At 36.8% G+C, this 21606-nt stretch overlaps 1 protein-coding gene across 6 annotated transcripts in view; it reads right to left on the reverse strand.

The window, feature by feature from the left end:
- The window catches only part of UBE2R2 (ubiquitin conjugating enzyme E2 R2), a 94089-nt gene that overhangs the window by 4152 nt on the left and 68331 nt on the right, over positions 1 to 21606 (reverse strand). For all 6 annotated transcript variants that reach the window (XM_037009837.2, XM_037009835.2, XM_037009839.2 and 3 more), the window contains 2 exons: positions 14848 to 14945; positions 1976 to 2110 (listed from right to left, as the gene is read on the reverse strand). In XM_037009837.2, coding sequence (XP_036865732.1) covers positions 1976 to 2110; positions 14848 to 14945 — 233 coding nt within the window. The remainder of the gene's footprint in view (positions 1 to 1975; positions 2111 to 14847; positions 14946 to 21606) is intronic.

Raw genomic sequence — 21606 nt, forward strand, 5'->3', positions numbered from 1 at the left:
TCTTGGTCACGCTTGCTGCCTGCCTCACTATGCGAAGTCTCACCTTTCGCTGTTGCTGAGGCTTCCAGACATGAGTCTCAGTCCTCGTGCTCTCCTGGGGCCACCTTACCCGTTCCCATGCTTCTTGCCACCATTCACTTCATGCTGACAGCCCTCAAACAATCAGGCTCCAGCCCATACCTTTTCTGAGTTATACACCCTAATAAAAACCTTTTGGAGGTCTCCATCCTGATGTTCCACAGAAACCCTAACTCAGCAAATCTGCATTTGTCATTTTCTATCTTTGTGGCTAGTTTCTCCTGTTTTTCTTTTCAAAAGAAAAAGTATTGGTTCTAATATAAATGTTTTCAAATGTGCTTTCTATTATTTTCTACTGCCTCAGTTTAGTCTTCATCTCAGCCTCAGAACTGAAACAATTATCCCTTCCCTGACCCAAGTCCTTAAGTGACATCCCATCGCCCCTAAGATTAAGGGCCAAATGCCTTACCTTGCTTTCAATGTCTTTTAAGACCTGGTGTTTCTCTTAATTTCCCAAGTCAGAATTTACATTAAAATGTACAACTACTTAAAATTCTCTTGACATGCCATGCTGTTATACACCTGTATTTTAGCAAACATGTTTCTTTATTCCTGAGAAGGCTTTTCCTGAGAAAATTCTGAAAACAAAAATATCTGAAAAATACTTGGTTATGAGGTATACTGTCTCTTAGGCATTATATATATTCCCCCGTCTCTCCATTCTTATTTATGATTCTGTAGTCGTACTTATTATAGTACATGGTCATTTCTTTACAACTGCTTGTTAAGTAGTGTGAGCTCTCTGAGGAGAAAGAAAGACTATAATGACCTATCAGAATACCTAACCCATAGCTGATAAGTAATTGTTGAAAGAATTAAATGAGATAAACCCTTAGGAATACCCCTGCATTCACTCTAACTTCCAAAGTATTACCTTTCCTTGGTAGGAAAACAGACTGCAGTCCTATTTTATGAAGCATTCCCATCTTCCAAACCTCAGTCCACTCCTATAAATTTCCCACTCCTTCTAAACTCTGTAGTACTCACCAGTCACCTAGATGGCCTGGTTAAAAAAGCAAAATACAGATGTCCCGATTCTATCCCTGTAATCTCATTAAGTGACTACAGATTAGAGACGAGTCTAAAAGTGGATTCCATGGATAGAAAACTTTGAGAACTGCTGATCTATATTCGGTCGTCAGATGACAAGCATTTCTCTGCATTATATTTTCTATTTGTATAGATTTTAGTGCTTATGAAACTGTCCTTGGAACTCTATTTTAAGAATACAAAAATGTACTGATATTAAGGGGCAGTGAATATTGCCATTCAAGTACCAATTCTTTGGTGCTGTTATAAAAACCTTACATCCTACTCATGATCTAGAAATGAATGGCTGAGCCTAATGTGTTTTACTTTTTTCCCTTGTACACTAAAACTAAAGACCCCAAACGTTAAGTGATAAAAGGTCCAAAATCTGCTAAGAAGAGGTTTCTAAGCTCTGGGGAACCAGATACTTGACACTGAGTATGATGACCATACCCCAAAGATACCTGCTGCTGTGGTCAGAAAGGCCAGTAAACTGTAGGGATTCATTAATAAAAATTTTGAAAACAAAAATATCAGGAATGTCTGGAGTACACTCAAGTGTACACTTAAGAAAGTCCAGAACTGTGTCCCTAGTCATTAGGAGGGAAAGTCTGCAAATGTGACTAGTTCAGAATCTAAGTTCTGGTTCCCAGGCAATCAGTTCTGCTACAGCAGTATCTTCTGTGTGCTCTCAAAAGCCAAACTCACGAGGCTCTGGCAGAAACCTCCTCCCAAACAATAAATCTACTTGAGAGAAATGGGATATGTAGTTAAGTTCAAACACTTTAAATCCTTGGTTCTAGGATAGACTTTGCTTCTGTGTTAAGACTTGAAGTGACCAAATGGAAGACAAAACAAAGCACCTTACCTAATGATTTCAGCATATTCTTTGTCTTTTCCTTTACTGTCCCGCCATTTCCTGAACATAACAGAAGCATCCACATTGGCTGGGGAGAAGGTGTTGGGCTCATTAAGCAATGAGATTACACTTAACAGGATAGTCCTAGAAACAGGAAAAAAAGGTCAAGCTACAGATATTCACAGTATTTAATTTAAGACTATAATATTTGAGACCTAGGGGAGTGGAAATAGTCTCATAAAATTTTGTTTTCAGTACTCATATGTCTAGGCTAGAACAAGCTGCTAACTGGGAGACAAAACAGGGAATGTGTGAGCTGAGCCTAAAAGTCATATTGCAGGGCATAGAATGAACTCTAGAAGGCATTGTCTCAACTGGTTTCAGGTTCCAATTTTTGTCAAACGTCTGGAAGCTTTCCAAGTAACCTTTAAAAAATTAAGTGCAATAGGAAAAAAAGTATTTAGATCGAAGGCAATCTTTTTTGTGAGAAGGTAAAATGATGCTACTCCATATATCCAATTCTTGTTGTGGCTGCTTAGATCTGAAAAATGGTATTATGTACAAACGTATTTCTTTTCCATACTTGTAAGAGAAGGCAGACAGAGTTAAGCAGAATGGAGGAAAAAATGACAGCCTTAACGTGGAAGAATTAGGTTAGGTTCAGAGTAACTCTTTGTCCTTCCCTCCCCATAAGATTCTTCTGGATTTCTTCAGTAATTACATTAAAAGATTCAAGGAAATGCACTGACATAACATCCTAGAAGCAAAAGAAAAATGTGGGCAGAAAATTCCATATGGGTTGCTCTAGAAGAAAACAAACACACCTGTTAGATAAACAGGATAGGACAAAGTATGCTATAAGAGAAAAAAAAAGGTCTAACAGTCTTGACCAACAGTGAGTGCTTACAGCTTTCTGTGACGGAAATGTATCATCTGTCTTAGCCAGTATGGTAACCACTAGCCACATGTGCCCACTGAGCACTTCAAAAGGTAGCTTTTGCAACTGAGCAACTTTATTTTCAATATTATTTACTTAAATTTAAATGGCCACATGTAGTAGCTACCACATTGGACGACACAGGTCTAGTTGAATCTGAGTGAGGAAGTTTCACCTTTGAGTAGTTTCACCAAGTTGACTTACATTATGTGTGTTTATTATTAAAATACTATATTGGGAAATACAGTTTTAAAATAAGGTGAATGAGATCCATTTTTATCAAAACAAGAACTCACTTCTAATACCACATACTCCTAAATTGAAATCCACGTTTTCAGAACCATCAGCTACTACAGTGGAATATGACAGTAGTAAACTCATCACGTTTCACTTTCTCCCATCGTCTAGAAAGCAATCTTTTTTTTCTTCTTCTTGGAATGGCAAATCCATTCCATTGGTTCAGATAGGGTGAATCTTTCCTACCATCACGCCTCACTTTCATACAACCTACCTATCCATAGCAATACACACGCCACTAAGTGCTGGCCAAAGAATTCCATCCATCTGGTTAATACTGATGCGTCTGGGAATATGCATGTAACCCAAGCTGGGCCAGTCAGAAACCTGATGGGAACTATGATGGTTTTAACAGCAGAAAGGCAATTGATTTTTATTGATTAGATTGACAACTGTGAGAATGAGGAAAGTCTAGCACAGGTGGCCATCTTTATCACCAACTGGTGATAGCCCAATAACAAGGCCAACACAGAGCAAAAACAGAACTGAAAATTTTTTTCTGTAACAGATTCCTGATGCAATTCACATGCAACATCTATCCAGAATGTCCCAACCAGTATGTTGTGGATGGGTTACAGGTAAATTATATTGTTTCCTCAAGTAGTTCAGTAGGTAGGACCTGGGATAAACTGATCCTTTGGAACACTAACTTCTGACCAAAGGAGCATCTTCAATTTACTACATTGTGATTTGTAAATACTATCATCTCATTTTTTCTATGCACCATGACTTAAAGGTAAGGAAGCAATGTCATACGTAGTTTGAATTGTCTTAACACTTGTACCAAAGTAATTTAATACAGGCAATACACCTGTAGCATGGTAAACAACTCTGCAAGGTGAATATTATTAATCTAATTTTTATAGAATGGAAAAAAACAAATTACTAAGACAATACTGGTAGCATGTACAAAACAGAATTGAATCCTGGAACTGTTCTAACAGTTACTTCTTTTTTTGGTTGCTATCAGTGTTTAAAAATCTTTTTTCATTTATAGTTTTTTTATTCCTGCAGAAGAAAAAGTAGAAGATGGAGACGGTTACTAGGTGAAAGAAAGGGGAAAAAGACAAAATAATGAAACTATCAATACACCCTAATGAAGAGATCACTAAGACCCATTAAAGGAATGTTTCCTGCAGTTCATGAACAAAGGGAAAAGGATCAGGAAAACAACATACATATTTTCTTAGTTTCATTCTGTCTATGTAAGTTCACAGTTCCACATAAAGCTTTTGTTTTCAGCAGTAACATGGAATTGCACTTACCCCTAAATTTCTTGGATTAACAGAATAGACTTTGGGGGCCCATCCCCAGACTCTCAGTTCCCACAAAGACTAACTCTACTATTCAGTAAATTTAGAGGAACCGGTCTAGTTGTCCAAATCCAGTAGCGTGTTTAACCTGTTACAATGAAGAACAGACCTAATCTAGTAGAATCTGGGGTAAAAAGACAGTTCTTAAGTGTTTCCAATTTATTGCACAATTCCCATAACCACCCCCTTCTTGGAGTTAAGAATTACTCCTAGATGATACAGTTAATGACTCTGTAACATCTTGCTGTGTTGATGGGCAGTGACAGCACTAGAGGGGGTGAGGACTTCATAATACGGGTGAATGCTGAACCACTGTTGTGTATCTGAAACCATCATAAGATTATCAATGATGATACTTTAATTAAGAAAAGATAAAGTTACTCCAGAAATAAGCATGTTCCTTCCACAGCAAAATAAGAGGAGAAAGGAAAGACAAAGGGATAAAAGCAAAAGCCCTCCACTGTACAGTCTTCATATTTACATTTCCTATCCTGCTTGCTTCAGAATCTGTGTCAGAGATGACTTGGCTGTTTGTAAAAAATAAAACACCAAAAGAAAATGAAGACCAGTCAGGCTTGCCCACATGCATGAGTGTGCACGCACATACACACAGACTAGCAAACAACAAACCAGGAAGTTATGATGTTCTACAGAACTAGACATGTTTTAAAAACAACAAAATTAAAGAGGTGTTTGAGGGAGACAGGAAATCAGAATTAGACCAGTCTCCAGGCTGTATTTGTCCTTTTTCACCATATAGACAATCGTCAATGAGATGAGTCTGCCCTTTCTCTGTTGGGTACTACTATGTCATCACAAGTACAACTTTAGCAGAGGGCAGAAAACTGGCCTTATTAACACAATAAGTAAGAATTGACTTAAAGGTCTGTCTGGAAATCAAGCAGGAAAAGTTTGGAATTTTGCAGGATTAAAGAATGGCATTTCTCAAGCACATACACATACCTCCAAGAAAACATGAGGTAAAACTGGTTTATTATTAAAAACCTAAACTTACTTGACTCTTAAAACACACAGAGATACAGAGAGGAAGATTCATCAATTGAGATTCTTAGGTTTTACAGATGATGAAAAATTGATATATGGAGAAGTGAAACCCAGTCAGTACATGACCTTCTAGCTGACCTGGGTCTTTTTAAATTTCTCACTTACACTATTTCAAAACATGGACCAGTAACACCAGAGGACACTGCAGCAAAGAAGTCTGTTATGATTGGGAAAATGTGGTAGCTTAATGGGTCACATACTACAAATAATTGTTTTTCTATGCTGCTAAAGCAACTAACAAATAAAACAATCCCTGCTGTGCAGTCCTGGAGCTGCTGCTAACTGACATATCCCTGAGAACACACAGTAGGAATGAGTATTTCACAGTAAAATACACAAAAATCAGAGCATTTTCATTTAAAAAGGAAATTTTAAAAATATAAACCATATGCAAAGAATGAAAAACTGGCAAGTTGAATGCAGTGGGACACAAATGTGCAAACATCAAGAGAGCAAATAAAATCATCCTGGGGTTTGCCAAAGCCCTAGAACTGTAGCCAATTCTCTTGACCTTGCTTACTCTGCCACCCACTCCTTGGGGCAGTCCCTGGCTCCCTTCCCTTTCAGTAGGTTGTAAAGAAGACTAGACAGGAAAACAACCTACCATACTCCCAAGAGACCCTTCCTTCTACTTGAAGAGTTGGCCCCTGAACAGGTCCAAAAACCTGGTCCGTGCTGTATCTTCATAGTAGCAAAGAAAACACTATATATCCATTCTTCAAAGGAAAGCAAATCCTGACCAAGACCACTTTCCTGTCCAAGAGCCTGCAGCAGGCATGGCAGCACTTCTGGGGATGGTCCCTCACAGAAGGCAGCTGTGAACACCACAAGTTATGAGAGACCCCCTTGAAAGTTCCCACTTGGTTCTGGTCAGCTTGGATTAAGGTATCTTTTTTTCTTCCCCTAGGAAGAAGGTGTTGTGGACTCTAATCACAGACAAGTGGCAGTGTCATGGGGTCCAACGTCATTCCAACATCTTTCCAACGTCATTGCTAACTTATGCCTTACTCCTTAAAACTTCTCAGTTCCACAAGGAACTCTCCCTCCCTCCCTAAACTTAATCCTGGGCATCTGGGTATAGGACTGTGGATCTCTTCTTCCAGAAAGTATGTTGGCTTCTTCTAAGATGAGGTGAACTACTGAGCCTTTAGCGGACACTAGCTGGCTGATGGCTGATACTCTAATCCCTATTGTTGTAGCAGAACACCTTTTTCTTGCTCCCTCTTTTGCCAACACTCACTACTTACTAAGTGTTGTGATATAAACTGACTTAGCCTCTCAAAGGTTAACGGAAATGCCTTACTCTTCTTCAGGTTATATAAGTCTTCCATGTGCAACTTTATTTTCTGAATGAAAGACTAGTGCAGGTGATCATGGAGAAGTCCAAACACATGTGAACATGGAACCACTTTCAGGTAACAGTGCTATGCAGCAGTCAAGACGCTACAGTAAGTTATGCTGAATCTTACACACTTCCACTATTGTCTTGCTACAGCCACCATAAACTGGATATGACATATGATGCTCAGAACCCTTAGAAAACTGCTGACTCTACAGAGAATTTAGAAGCAGAGGAATATCGGGAAAAAAATCACCCTTTACCGTGCCTCTTGATATTTCAGTGCCATAAATGACCTTTGAGAAAAACAATTTTCTAGCTTAAGAATTCCCTTGCCTCACAACAAAATAGCAAAAGGGAAAAGCATTCCACATCTGCTCATCAGGTAGTACTTTCCTGACTTTTCAGAGTTCGAGCACCACCAGGGCTCTCTGGTATTTGAGGTAGATGAGGTTCTACAAGGCACACAAAACACTCTATGTCCCCCTAAAAATTCACCAAAACCCTCCATTCGCTCTCCTACCCACAAGATCAAAACAAGTGAAGGAATAATATCCAATGATTTCATGGAGCTAAGAGACAAGAAGTTCTGAGAATGTAACTAAAGATTTATAATATAAATACCTTTTGGACCCATGTATTAAGATCAAAAGGGCAATCTGAAGATAACTAGTTCTGGTTGTGAACCCACTAAACAAAAAAAGCATAAAAGCAGGGAATTCATTCCATGAGGCATACAGTCCGGGAAATACAGCAGACCCTTGTACAACAGCAGTTGGGGCAACAACCCACAGCACAGTAGAAAATCTGAGTGTAACTTCTGACTCCAAAAACTTATCTACTTATAAGCCTACTGTTGACTGGAAGCCTTACTGGTAACAGTCAATTAACATATATTGCATAAATACTATATACTGTATTCTTACAATAAAGCTAGATTTTTTTTAAGTTTTTTCAGATTGGCACAAATACCCCCAACATTTTTCAATATATTTACTGAAAAATATCCACAAGCGGATCCATGCAGTTCAAACCCATGTTGTTCAAGTGTCAACTATCCTAAATTAGGGCTCAAATGACCTGAGGGCTCAGATAGAAAAAATGATGCTGGTACCCAAGTGCCAAAAGGTAGTTAAGCAGATTAGTATGAAAGGGGTTGCCTGCCCCAAAGTACTTGAGTGAATGAGAAACAGGCCTATTTTAGAAATGTTCATAACAGTTTATGCTGAGACAAGGCAAATAATGCAGTCTATACTTACATAGAAGTAAAGGCAAACATCTTAAATTCCCATGGGTAATGGCAATAGATTATCCATTCAGGCAGCATGGGAATGCAGTTTGAAAAATCTTGTTTAAGGCTTTCTTTCCATTTAAAGAAAGGGGAGGCTTATTTTCTCAAAGGGGGAGTGGATATAGTACATTGAGAAAATAATGCATTTCTTTCAAAAACATGCCAACCTCTTAAACAACTATGTATGGTGGAAGAGATGAGAAATAGAGTAGCCAAACTTTTCACAAAAACAATAAACACAGGGTTAATAACCAAAATATCCTTAAGTAAGAAAAGCATGATCCTAAAATCTTATGCCTAAACTGTTATTTGAAGTATTAAAACACATATACAGGCCCAATATACAAGCATATAACATTTAAGAACTGAGGGAATATAACATGGCTCCTAGAAGATATTCCTAGAAAAGTTAATGGACAAATTTCAGCGAATTAATAGATAAAGCAAGTAAAAGAATGGGCAGCAAACAGTAAATTCATTTAATGAAATAAAATGAATTTTAAAAAGTGGAACAAAACATTTTAAAAACTGGGGAAAAAGAACGGTACAGATTATAAACCTTATGACCCTGACAACAAATAATAGGTTTTAAAAGTTAGAAGGAAAGGTGGGGAGAGAAAAATAGGAGGCATAGTTAAATGTGCTGAATTCCTTTTGTATCTAAATTCCAATGTACAATTTGATTCTGAAAAATCAAGTAATTGGTATAAATAAGGTTAAAGGTACAATCAGCTAGTCATATGATGTAAGGAATCTGAAGAATGAAGAAGTAGAAATACACTAATTTTGCTAATGATCACGAGAGATCCTGTATAAAGCAGTGGTCTTAAAATTAATCTACACATGTTCCTTGGAGTAAAGGAAGTATCATATCAATTCTCTTTTCCAGCCACCCTTTTCACAATTGCCCTTTAGAGAAGTAATGTCTACCTTCCACACATTGCAAATATTCCTATAGTGCATTCACTGCCCAGTGGGGGTGAAACATCAGGGGTACAAAACAAAGAAAAACTTAAAAGGAGAGCCGACTGACAATTCAAATAAATAAAAGGCATCCAGATTGGTAAAGAAGAAGTTAAACTGTCACTGTTTGCAGATGACATATGATATTTTACATAAAAAGATCCAAAGAATCCACTCCAAAACTACTAGATCTAATATCTGAATTCAGCAAAGTTGCAAGATACAAAATTAATACACAGAAATCTGTTGCATTCCTATATACTAACAATGAACTAGCAGAAAGGGAAATCAAAAAAATAATTCCATTCACAAATGCATCAAAAAGAATAAAATACCTAGAAATAAACCTAACCAAGGTAAGATCTATGCCCTGAAAACTACAAGACACTTGAGAGAAATTAAACATACCAATAAGTGGAAACACATCCCGTGCTCATGGATAGGAAGAATTAATATTGTCAAAATGGCCAACCTGCCTAAAGCAATCTACAGATTCAATGCAATCCCTATCAAAATACCAATAGCATTCTCCAACAATATAGAGCAAATAGTACTAAAATTCATATAGAACCACAAAAGACCCCGAATAGCCAAAGCAATCCTGAGAAGGTAAAATAAAGCAGGGGGAATTACGCTCCCTGACTTCAAGTTCTACTACAAAGCCACAGTAATCAAGACAGTTTGTTACTGGCACAAGAACAGACCCATAAGCCAACAGAACAAACTAGAGAACCCTGATATACACCCAAGCATATATGGTCAATTAATATATGATAAAGGAGTCGTGGACATACAATGGGGAAATAACAGCCTCTTCAACAACTGGTATTGACAAAATTGGACAGCTATATGCAAGAGAATGAAATGGGATTACTGCCTAACCCCAGCACAAAAGTAAACTCGAAATGGATCAAAGACCTGTATGTAAGTCATGAAACCATAAAACTCTGAGAAGAAAACATAGTCAAAAATCTCCTGAATATAAACATGAGCAACTTTTTCCTGAAAGCATCTCTTCAGGCAAGGAAAACAAAAGCAAAAAAATGAACACATGGGACTACATCAAGCTAAAAGCTTCTGTACAGCAAAGGACACCATCAGCAGAAGAAAAAGGCATCCTACAGAATGGGAGAATATATTTGTAAACGACGTATCTAATAAAGGGTTAACATCCAAATAGAAAGAACTCACACACCTCAACACCCAAAAAGCAAATAACCTGATTAAAAAATGGGTGGAGGATCTGAACAGACACTTCTCCAAAGAAGAGATTCAGTTGGCCAACAGGCACATGAAGAGATGCTCTACAATGCTAATTATCAGGGGAATGCAAATTAAAACCACAATGCGATATCACCTCACACCAGTTAGGATGACCAGCATCGAAAAGACTAGAACAGCAAATGCTGGCAAGGATGCGGAGAAAGGGGAACCCTCCTACACTGCTGGTGGGAATGTAAAATAGTTTAACCATTGTGGAAAGCAGTATGGAGGTTCCTCAAAAAACTAAAAACAGAAATACCATTTTGACTCAGGAATTCCACTTCTAGGAATTTACCCAAAGAATACAAGTTCTCAGATTAAAAAAGACATATGCACCCCTATGTTTATTGCAGCACTATTTACAATAGTCAAGAAATGGAAGCAACCTAAGTGTCCGTCAGTAAATGAATTGATAAACAAGATGTGGTACATATACACAATGGAATACTATTCAAGCCATAAGAAAGAAACAAAATCCTACCATTTCCAAAAAGATGGATGGAACTGGAGGGTATTATGCTCAGTGAAATAAACCAGGCAGAGAAAGACAAGTACCAAATTATTTCCCTAATTTGTGGAGTATAACAACAAAGCATAACTGAAGGAACAAAACAGCAGCAGACTCACAAACTGCAAGACGACTAATGGTTACCAAAGGGGAGAGGTGGGGAAGGGCAGGTGGTGATGGAGAGAGATTGCAGGGTATTATGATTAGTACACATGGTGTGGGGGGATCATGGGGAAGACTGTAACACAGAGAAGACAAGTAGAGACTCTGTGGCATCTTACTACACTGATGGACAGTGACTGCAATGCGGTATGGGAGTGGGGGGGAATTGATAATATGGGTGAATGTAGTAACCATATTGTTTTTCATGTGAAACCTTCATAAGAGTGTGTATCAGTAATAGTTTGATAAAAAGAATTGTATAAAAAAAGAGCCAACTGTTTTTTTGTCATTAATTTATGAAGATAAAAGGGCACACTGCTATTTTAAAAAGGAGTATTTTGGTATATGGTAAGATATAATAAATCAGATATACATAGACTGTGGCTGCTAGAATTACACTTTCATTAAAATTAACTAATTTCATCTCTGATTATGTTTAAGAAATTCATCACCCCTTAGGACACCCCTTAGGACAGTGCCATTAAAGCAAAGCAAAAAGTATAGGGACTGTGTAGTGATTCCTTGTCTCACAGACAATAAACTTATGGCAAGGCTTATGCCAGATCTACCTATCTATCTCTCTTTAATCAATATCTATCTATCTATCTATCTATCTATCTATCTATCTATCTATCTATCTATCTGTCTATCCATCTATCTATCTACCTACTTATGTATCATCTACCTAAGAATAGGCATTCAGAGGCAGGCTATTGTCAAAGTAAGGTATATATCAACATTTATTTGAATTTAAAAAGGGACTTTTTTTCTAAAAAATGTACTGATAAGATACATTGAAATCCAAAATATGTCTATTTTCTCTACCCTTTCTAAGTGTATTACATTGAACAAGGTAACCTAAAGGAATGACTAACCAGCATCATCAAGTTATTTGATATGTCTTGAACGGACTCTTTGGTATAAACTTCAGAGAAAGTGGTAATAACTTGGTAAAAACCTGTAAGAAATCCTTGTGCAAATCAGGAAGCCTCTAATTCTTTGCTTTTGACAAAAGTAGATATCCTAATGGAATTACTGTCTTCAGATCATTAAAAATGACTAACAAAATGATTGGGGAAAAAAATGGCAGAGAATAGAGCAATGTCCTGTGTAGAAGAATTTGAAATAATTTATAGAGATATCCTGGCCTCACAGAGGGATAATTCCCCACTCCTTAAATAGGAGCTGCACCTATGACTTCCTTCCTTCAAGTACAGAATGGAAAGAGGGAAAGAGTAACTTCACAACAGAGAAACCCTAAAAATAGTCTCATCCAGGTGATGAATGTTAACATCAACAGTGGTTAAGTCACGAGGACACTATGGACCCTTGATATGACATGGTAAAAATGTATTACCTCTGTGGTCTACCTCCCCAATACTCATAATCCCAGTCTAACAATTAGAAAAATATCAGAAAAAAACAATAGAGGGATGTTCTACATATATCTGATCAGTGCTCCTCAAAATTATCAAGTAAAGTCTAAGAGACCATCACGGTTGCCTAAGGAGACATGCCTATTAAATATAATTTGGTATCATGCATGGGATCCTGGAGCAGAAAAAACAACATTAGGTAAAAACTATGGAAATCCAAAATACAGTACAGACTGTAGTTCATAACATAGTAATGTTGTTTTTCTAGTATGGTTCATTTATTACACTTAATGTTAGATGTTAGTAACAAAACTGGCAGGTGTTGGGTATATGGGAACCATCCATACTTCTCAATTTTTCTGAAAATCTAAAACTGATCTAAAATTTCAAGTTATTTTTAAAAAGCACTGATGACAAAAACCACAACAAAAACACAGACATTTAAACAAGTGTTAATGAAGTGTAGAAAAACTGGAATTCTTACATACTACTGGTGGGAATATATTACTGAGTGCAGCCATGCTGGAAAACAGTCTGGCAGTTCCTCAAAAAGTTATACATTGAGTTACCATCTGACCCAGCAATTACACTCCCAGGTATATATCTAAGGAAATGAAAACATAAACATGTAAAAACTTACAATATTCTCAGCAGTATTTATTCGTAACACCCTAAAAATGGAAACTACCTAAATGTCCATCAACTAATGAATGGATAAACTGTTTACTCAACCATAAAAATGAAGTATTCTATATACTAAAAGAACACACCTTGAAAATATGCTAAGTAAAAGAAGCTAGTTACAAAATACTACATATTGTATAAAGCAGATTGGTGGTTTCCTAGGGCTTCAGGTGGAGGGGTGAGATGGGGTTTAAGGGATATTTTAGTGTAAATTCTAATAGGTATGGGCTTCTTTAGGGGTGATGAAAATACTCCAAAATTGTGCTGATGGTTGTACAACTCTGTATGTTAAACCAGTGAACTGTACACTTGAAATGGGAGAATTGTCTGGTATGGAAACTGTATTTCAATAAAACTATTACTTCTTTTGTTAAAAGACTTACAATAGATCACTATGTGATCTCTGCCAAATAACTCAGAAGGAATGAAAAGGATTTAGTTTCACTGCCCTAGAAATTTTATTCCGTTCATATATAAATAAAGTTTCCTAATCACTGTATCTAATATCTGTGTGTGTCTGTATACACACTACATATGTATGTACATAGGTATATATACACACAAGGACAAATATATTTATTGTATATAATGTACATTCTGTATACACACTACATATGTATGTACATATATATATATACACACAAGGACAAATATACTTATTGTATATAATGTACATTACTAATATATACAGATGTACATATATATGTATTAAAGCTGTTATTTCTGCCTCATTCTAGCAATGTAATAATTATTCATGGATATATAAACTAACTGCAAAACAAATGTGATCAAAAATACATTTCTAGTGATTATTAAACATAAAAATGATTCAACAAAATGTTAAAAGTATACAAGTGTAACTGTTTATTAATAATTCAATATAGAAATAAATAGAGCCTTCTGTCACAAATAATTTAAAAATATTTAATTACTTTTTGTTGCAGAAAAACATTTAAACAATATAAATAAAACTTAGTAGGGATAATAATATGTAAATAGTAGCTAAAAATTATATTTTTTCCTTCTTGCATTCATAAATTTGTGATGTAAAAAATCGTGTTTAAAAACATGCAACAGAGTACATACATAGTTCTTGAAAATTCTTTTAAGGGATTAAGTGACCAGCCCACACACATACAGGCCATAACTCTATATAAACATGATTAATAGAGATTAATTTAGATATTAATATAGATAGATCAACAGATGAATAATCAAAGGAAATCTAAAGAGATATACAAGCCTTCCAAATCATAACATTCACATATATATACATATGTAAAAAAAAGAGATAATTAAAGCTCTTTTGAAAATTGTATATAAATCAATTTTGATTTTGTAAAGACCTAAGAAATTTTCTGCAAAAAGTAGTAAGAATCCTAGAATAAGGAAGTAACCAATCCAAATGTGGAAGTCAAGAGATCTGAAGCAGCAGGATGGAACTCAGATGTATAAATGGGAAAAATCAGACTAGAAAAATTCTTACAAGGTGAGCACAATGAAATGAGTAATATTATGCATTTTGTAAAATTTAAAAGAACTCATCAAAACGGCACATACATGCTACTTAAAACTAGAAGACGACAAAATACCAAACATAGGATTCTTCTGTTCTTGTTAAAAGATAATATCCAATCTTAAGAACCACCTAAAAAACAGATTATTCCTTATGTAAACCCTTACCTGACATTCTGAGTAGGATTCCACCTTTCAGAGGGCAGTTCTCCACTCTGTGGGTCATCTACAGGTGGATGAAGAATTGAAATGCATACATCTCCATTCTACGAGACACAAATACCACATTCACTAAATACTCAAAAATGGGGAGAAGAGTTCTCAAGTTTCTTTTATTTCTGGAAAACTTGTTTTCTTCTCATTAGAGGAGAAAACAATTCTGTTGCTTCTTCATGTCTAGAATCAACATTAAAGAATTATTAAACATTCATTTTGACCAATCTCAAAGATGCATTTCTTGATCAAGAAACACTGTAGCACCATCCTTCTAAGAAATTTTAAAAGAGTCTTGAAACAACTAAATATATTTTACTTTCATATTCTGTACCTAAAGTACTTTTAAAAAAAAATCTAAGCTTGCTTAAAATCTGCCTACAGTGGCCACAACCATCCTTAATATCAAGTGCACTGGTTTCAATAACCATGGTTTATGTGAACTGAAAATATGCCTAACAACTTAATTACTCCCCCAATATATGGAAAGAACTCACCACTATGGTTATAAATTTTGGTTCATAAATTTAAATTATAGGACCTAGTCTGTAAGTGCATTTAGCCTAAGTCAAACACATATAGACTGCCTACCATATGCAATACAGAGTGCTATTCAATAAAAAGAAAAGACTAAGTAAGATAGTCATTTATCTTCCAGTTTAAAGAAAAATAACATTCAAATTTTTAAAACTTTAGAAGTATAGCTATATAAAGTGCAAATAACTTACATACATACAACCCACATTTAGATGCACATACACAAATACATAACCATATCAACAGAATTTTTTTTAATTTTAGTAAAATCAATAACCAATACTATATTCAGAAACTCATTTTTTAAAATCTTGTGGCATGTTTATTTTTTTTCTTACTTTGTAAATTTTTATTAAGGTATAACTGATATATACTCTTATGAAGGTTTCACATAAAAAACAATGTGGTTAATACATTTACTCATATTATCAATTCCCCACCCATACCCCAATGCAGTCATTGTCCATCAGTGCAGCAACATGCCACAGATTCACTATGCACCTTCTCTGTGCTACACTGTTCTCCCCCTAGACCCCATACCATGTGTACTAAACATAATACCCCTCAATCCCTTTCTCCCTCCCTCCCCACCCGCCCTCCCACACCACACCCTTTTGGTAACCACTAGTTCCTTCTTGGAGTCTCTGAGTCTGCTGCCATTTTGTTCCTTTAGTTTTGCTTCATTGTTATAATCCACAAATGAGGGAAATCATTTGGCATTTGTCTTTCTCCGCCTGGCTTATTTCACTGAGCATAATGTCCTCCAGCTCCATCCATGTTGTTGCAAATGGTAGGATTTCTTTCTTTCTTTCTTATGGCAGAATAGTATTCCATTGTGTATATGTACCACCTCTTCTTTATCCATTCATCTACTGATGAACACTTAGGTGGCTTCCATATCTTGGCTATTGTAAAAAGTGCTCTGATAAACAAAGGGGTGCATATGTCTTCTTGAATCTGAGAAGTTGTATTCATTGGGTAAATTTGAAGGATTGGGATTCCCGGGACAAATGGTATTTCTATTTTGAGTTTTTTGAGGAACCTCCATATTGCTTTCCACAATGGTTGAACTTGCATACATTCCCACCAGCAGTGTAGGAGGGTTCCCCTTTATCCTCATCCTCGTCAGCATTTGTTGTTCTTAGTCTTTTGGATGGTGGCGATCCTTACTGGTATGAGGTGATATCTCAGTGTGGTTTTAATTTGCATTTCCCTGATGATTAGTGATGTGGAGCATCTTTTCATGTGTCTATTGGCCATCTGAATTTCTTTGGAGAACTGTCTCTTCATATCCTCTGCCCATTTGTTAATCGGGTTATTTGCTTTTTAGGTGTTGAGGCATGTAAGTTCTTTATATATTTTGGATGTTAACCCCTTGTCGGATATGTCATTTACAAATATATTCTCCCATACTGTAGGATGCCTTTTTCTTCTGCTGATGGTGTCCTTTGCCATACAGAAACTTTTTAGTTTGATGTAGTCCCATAAGTTCATTTTTGCTTTTGTTTCCCTTTCTCGAGGAGATGTGTTCAGGAAGAAGTTGCTCATGCTTATGTTCAGGAGATTTCTGCCTATGTTGTCTTCTAAGAGTTTTATGATTTCATGACTTACATTCAAGTCTTTAATCCATTTTGAGTTTACTTTTGTGTATGGGGTTAGACAATAATCCAGTTTCATTCTCACATGTAGCTGTCCAGTTAGGCCAACATCAGTTGTTGAAGAGGCTGTCATTTCCCCATTGTATGTCCATGGCTCCTTTATTGTATATTAATTGACCATATATGCTTGGGTTTATATCAGTGTTCTCTAGTCTGTTCCATTGATCTATGGGTCTGTTCTTGTGCCAGTACCAAATTGTCTTGATTACTGTGGCTTTGTAGTAGAGCTTGAAGTTGGGGAGCATAATCCCTGCAGCTTTATTCTTCCTTCTCAGGATTGCTTTGGCTATTCAAGGTCTTTTCTGGTTCCATATGAATTTTAGGACGATTTTCTCTAGTTCGTTGAAGAATGCTGTTGGTATTTTGGACAGGAATTGCATTGAATCTGTAGATTGCTTTAGGCAGGATGGCCATTTTGACATTATCAATTCTTCCTATCCATGAGCACGGGATGTGTTTCGATTTATTGGTATCCTCTTTAATTTCTCTCATGAGTGTCATGTAGTTTTCAGAGTATAGGTCTTTCACTTCCTTGGTGAGGTTTATTCCTAGTTTTTTATTCTTATGGAATTGTTTTCCTGATTTCTCTCTCTGCTATTTCACTGTTAGTGTATAGGAATGCAACACATTTCTGTGTATTAATTTTGTATCCTGCAACTTTGCCGATTTCAGATGTTAGATCTAGTAGTTTTGGAGTGGAGTCTTTAGGGTTTTATATGTACAATATCATGTCATCTGCAAACAGGGATAGTTTAACTTCTTCTTTGCCTATCTGGATGCCTTGTGTTTCTTTGTGTTGTCTGATTGCCATGGCTAGGACCTCCAGTACTATGTTGAATAGAAGTGGGGAGAGTGGGAATCCTTGTATTGTTCTGGTCTTAAAGGGAAAGCTTTCAGCTTCTCGCTGTTATGTATAATGTTGGCTGTGGGTTTATCATATATGGCCTTTATTATGTTGAGGTACTTGCCCTCTATACTCATTCTGTTGAAAGTTTTTATCATGAATGGATGTTGAATTGTGTCAAATGATTTTTCAGCATCTATGGAGATGATCTTGTGGTTTTTGTCCTTCTTTTTGTTGATGTGGTGGATGATGATGATGGATTTTTGGATGTTGTACCATCCTTGCATCCCTGGGATGAATCCCATTTGATGATGATGATCTTCTTGATGTATTTCTGAATTCGGTTAGCTAATACTTTGTTGAGTATTTTTGCATCTATGTTTATCAGGGGTATTGGTCTGTAATTTTCTTTTTTGGTGTTGTCTTTGCCTTTTTTCGGTATTAGAGTGATGCTGGCCTCATAGAATGAGTTTGGAAGTATGCCATCTCTTCTATTTTCTGGAAACATTAAGGAGAATGGGTATTAGGTCTTCACTAAATGTTTGATAAAATTCAGCAGTCAAGCCATCTGGTCCAGGGGTTTTGTTCTTAGGTAGGTTTTTGATTACCAGTTCAATTTCATTGCTGGTAGTTGGTCTGTTCATATTTTCTGTTTCTTCCTTGTTCATCCTTGGAAGGTTGTATTTTTCTAGAAAATTGTCCACTTCTTCAATGCTATCCAGTTTGTTAGCATATAATTTTTCATTGTATTCTCTAATAGTTCTTTGTATTTCTGTGGTGTCTGTAGTGACTTTTTCCTTTCTCATTTCTGGTTCTATTTATGTGTGTAGACTCTCTTTTTTTCTTGATAAGTCTGGCTAGGGGTTTATCTATTTTATTTTCTCAAGAACCAGCTCTTGCTTTCATTGATTCTTTCTATTGATTTATTCTTCTCAATTTTATTTTTTCTGCTCTAATCTTTATTATGTCCCTCCTTCTTCTGACTTTGGGCCTCATTTGTTCTTCTTTTTCTAGTTTCATTAATTGTGAGTTTAGACTGCTTATATGGGACTGTTCTTCTTTTCTGAAGTAGGCCTGTATTGCAATATACTTTCCTCTTAGCACGGCCTTGGCTGCATCCCACAGATTTTGCAGTGTTCAATTATTGTTGTCATTTGTTTCCATATATTGCTTGATCTCTGTTTTTATTTGGTCATTGATCCATTGGTTATTTAGGTGCATGTTGTGAAGCCTCCATTTGTTTGTGGGATTTTTCCATTTTCTTTGCATAACTAATTTCTAGTTTCATACCTCTTTAGTCTGAGAAACTGGTTGGTACAATTTCAATCTTTTTTAATTTACTGAGACTCTTTTTGTGACCTAGTATATGATCTATTCTTGAAAATGTTCCATGCACACTTGAGAAGAACGTGTTTTCTGCTGCTTTTGGTTGTAGAGTTCTGTAGACGTCTGTTAGGTCCATCTGTTCTAATGTGTTGTTCAGTGCCTCTGTGTCCTTACTTATTCTCTGTCTGGTTGATCTGTCCTTCAGAGTGAGTAGAGTGTTGAAGTCTCCTAGAATAAATGCATTGCATTCTATTTCCCCTATTAATTCTGTTAGTATTTGGTTCACAAATGTAGATGCTCCTTTGTTGTGAGCATATTTATAATGGTTATATCTTCTTGTTGGATTGACCCCTTCATCATTATGTAATATCCTTTATCTCTTGTGCCTTTCTTTGTTTTGAAGTCTATTTTGTCTGACACAAGTACTGCAACTCCTGCTTTTTTCTGTTAATTGCATGAAATATCTTTTTCCATTGCTTCACTTTCAGTCTGTGTATGTCTTTGGGCTTAAAGTTAGTCTGTTGTAGGCAGCATACAGATGGGTCTTCTTTTTTTAATCCATTCAGTGACTCTATGTCATTTGGTGCATTCAGACCATTTCCATTTAGGGTAATTATTGATAGGTATGTACTTACTGCCATTGCAGACTTTAGATTTGTGGTTACCAAAGGTTGAAGTTTAACTTCCTTACTATCTAAGAGTCTAACTTAACTCACTTAATATGCTATTAAAAACACAATCTAAGGTTTCTTTTCTTTTTCTCCTTTTTAGAGATAGTTTGTGGGAGGTAAATTCTCTCGGCTTTTGCTTATCTGGAAATTGTTTAATCCCTCCTTCAAATTTAAATGATAATATTGCTGGATAAAGTAATCTTTAGTTCAAGGCCATTCTACTTCATTACATTAAATACATCAGGCCACTCCCTTCTGGCCTGTAAGTTTTCTGCTGAAAAATATTATGTTAGCCTGATGGGCTTTCCTTTGCATGTAATCTTATTTCTCTCTCTGGCTGCTTTTAATAGTCTGTCCTTATCCTTGATCTTTGCCATTTTAATTACTATATGTCTTGGTGTTGTCTTCCTTGGGTCCCCTGTGTTGGGAGATCTGTGGATCTCCATGGCCTGAGAGACTATCTCCTTCCCCAGATTGGGGAAGTTTTCGGCAATTACCTACTCAAAGACACTTTCTATCCCTTTTTCTCTCTCTTCTTCTGGGACCCCTATAATGCGAACATTGTTCCATTTGGATTGTTCACACAGTTCTCTCAATATTCTTTCATTCTTAGAGATCCTTTTTTCTCTCTGTATCTCTGTTTCTCGGTATTCCTTTTCTCTAGTTTCTATTTCATTTACCATCTCTTCCACCATATCCAATCTGCTTTTATTTCCCCCCATTGTGCTCTTCAACGATTGGATCTCCGAACGGATTTCATTCCTGAGTTCTTGTATATCTTTCTGTACCTCCATTAGCATGTTGATGATTTTTATTTTGAACTCCCTTTCAGGAAGAGCCATGAAGTCCATGTCACCTTTCTCAGGAGTTATATTAATTTTACTCTGAACCAGGATCCTTTAGCACTTCATATTTGTATATGTCGCCCTCTAGTGTCCAGAAGCTCTACTCTCTGGAGCTACTCAGCCCCTGAAGCAGCATTGGGGGTTGCAGGGGAAGTGGTATTCGTACCTGGGGTGAGGAAAGAGCTGTTTCCTGCTTCCTGGCCGCTATGCATGTCTCCACTGCCTGAACCAGTAGGCCGAGCACACAGGTATAAGCCTCTATGCTTTGCATTTGTAGTTGCTGTAGACAGATCTTCCCTCTGGCTAGTCTAATGCAAGGGTAGGGTTTGCTGGTTTGCGAGCCAGGTGGGGCTGGCCAGGAGAAAGGCACAGTAGGTTGCCTGTCACGGAGGAGGTCCTTGGAGCTATGTAGGCAGCCAGGGAGCTGAAGCACCTGGAAATCGTGAAAGCTGCTAACCTGCTGGGGAGAGTGCAGCGGACAATTTTGTCTACCTGTCCTTTCTCCTGAGCAGTAAGCTCTGTGCAATCCTTGCCCCTTTAGCAGCCTTCTTGCTAAGGGCTTCCTTGTTAGGAAGTCTCTCAGACTGCCCACCTTTTTTTTGTCCCAGACCAGCCAGATATTGATCCCAGCTTTCCACAAGTAGCTGGAATCTCAGTCTCTCCAGGAATACTGCCTGTCTTTGCTTTCCAATCCCCTAATCACGAGAGTACCATGAAATGTAGGTTTGTGCTCCCAGAGATCTCTGGAGTTAGGTATTCAGCAGTCCCTGGCCTCCACTCCTTCCCTGCTCTGTTTTCTCTTCCTCCAGCCAGTGAGCTGGGGGTGGGGGAAA

The sequence above is a fragment of the Manis javanica genome, chromosome 2 (genome assembly GCF_040802235.1).
Source record: "Manis javanica isolate MJ-LG chromosome 2, MJ_LKY, whole genome shotgun sequence".
Lineage (NCBI taxonomy): Eukaryota > Metazoa > Chordata > Mammalia > Pholidota > Manidae > Manis > Manis javanica.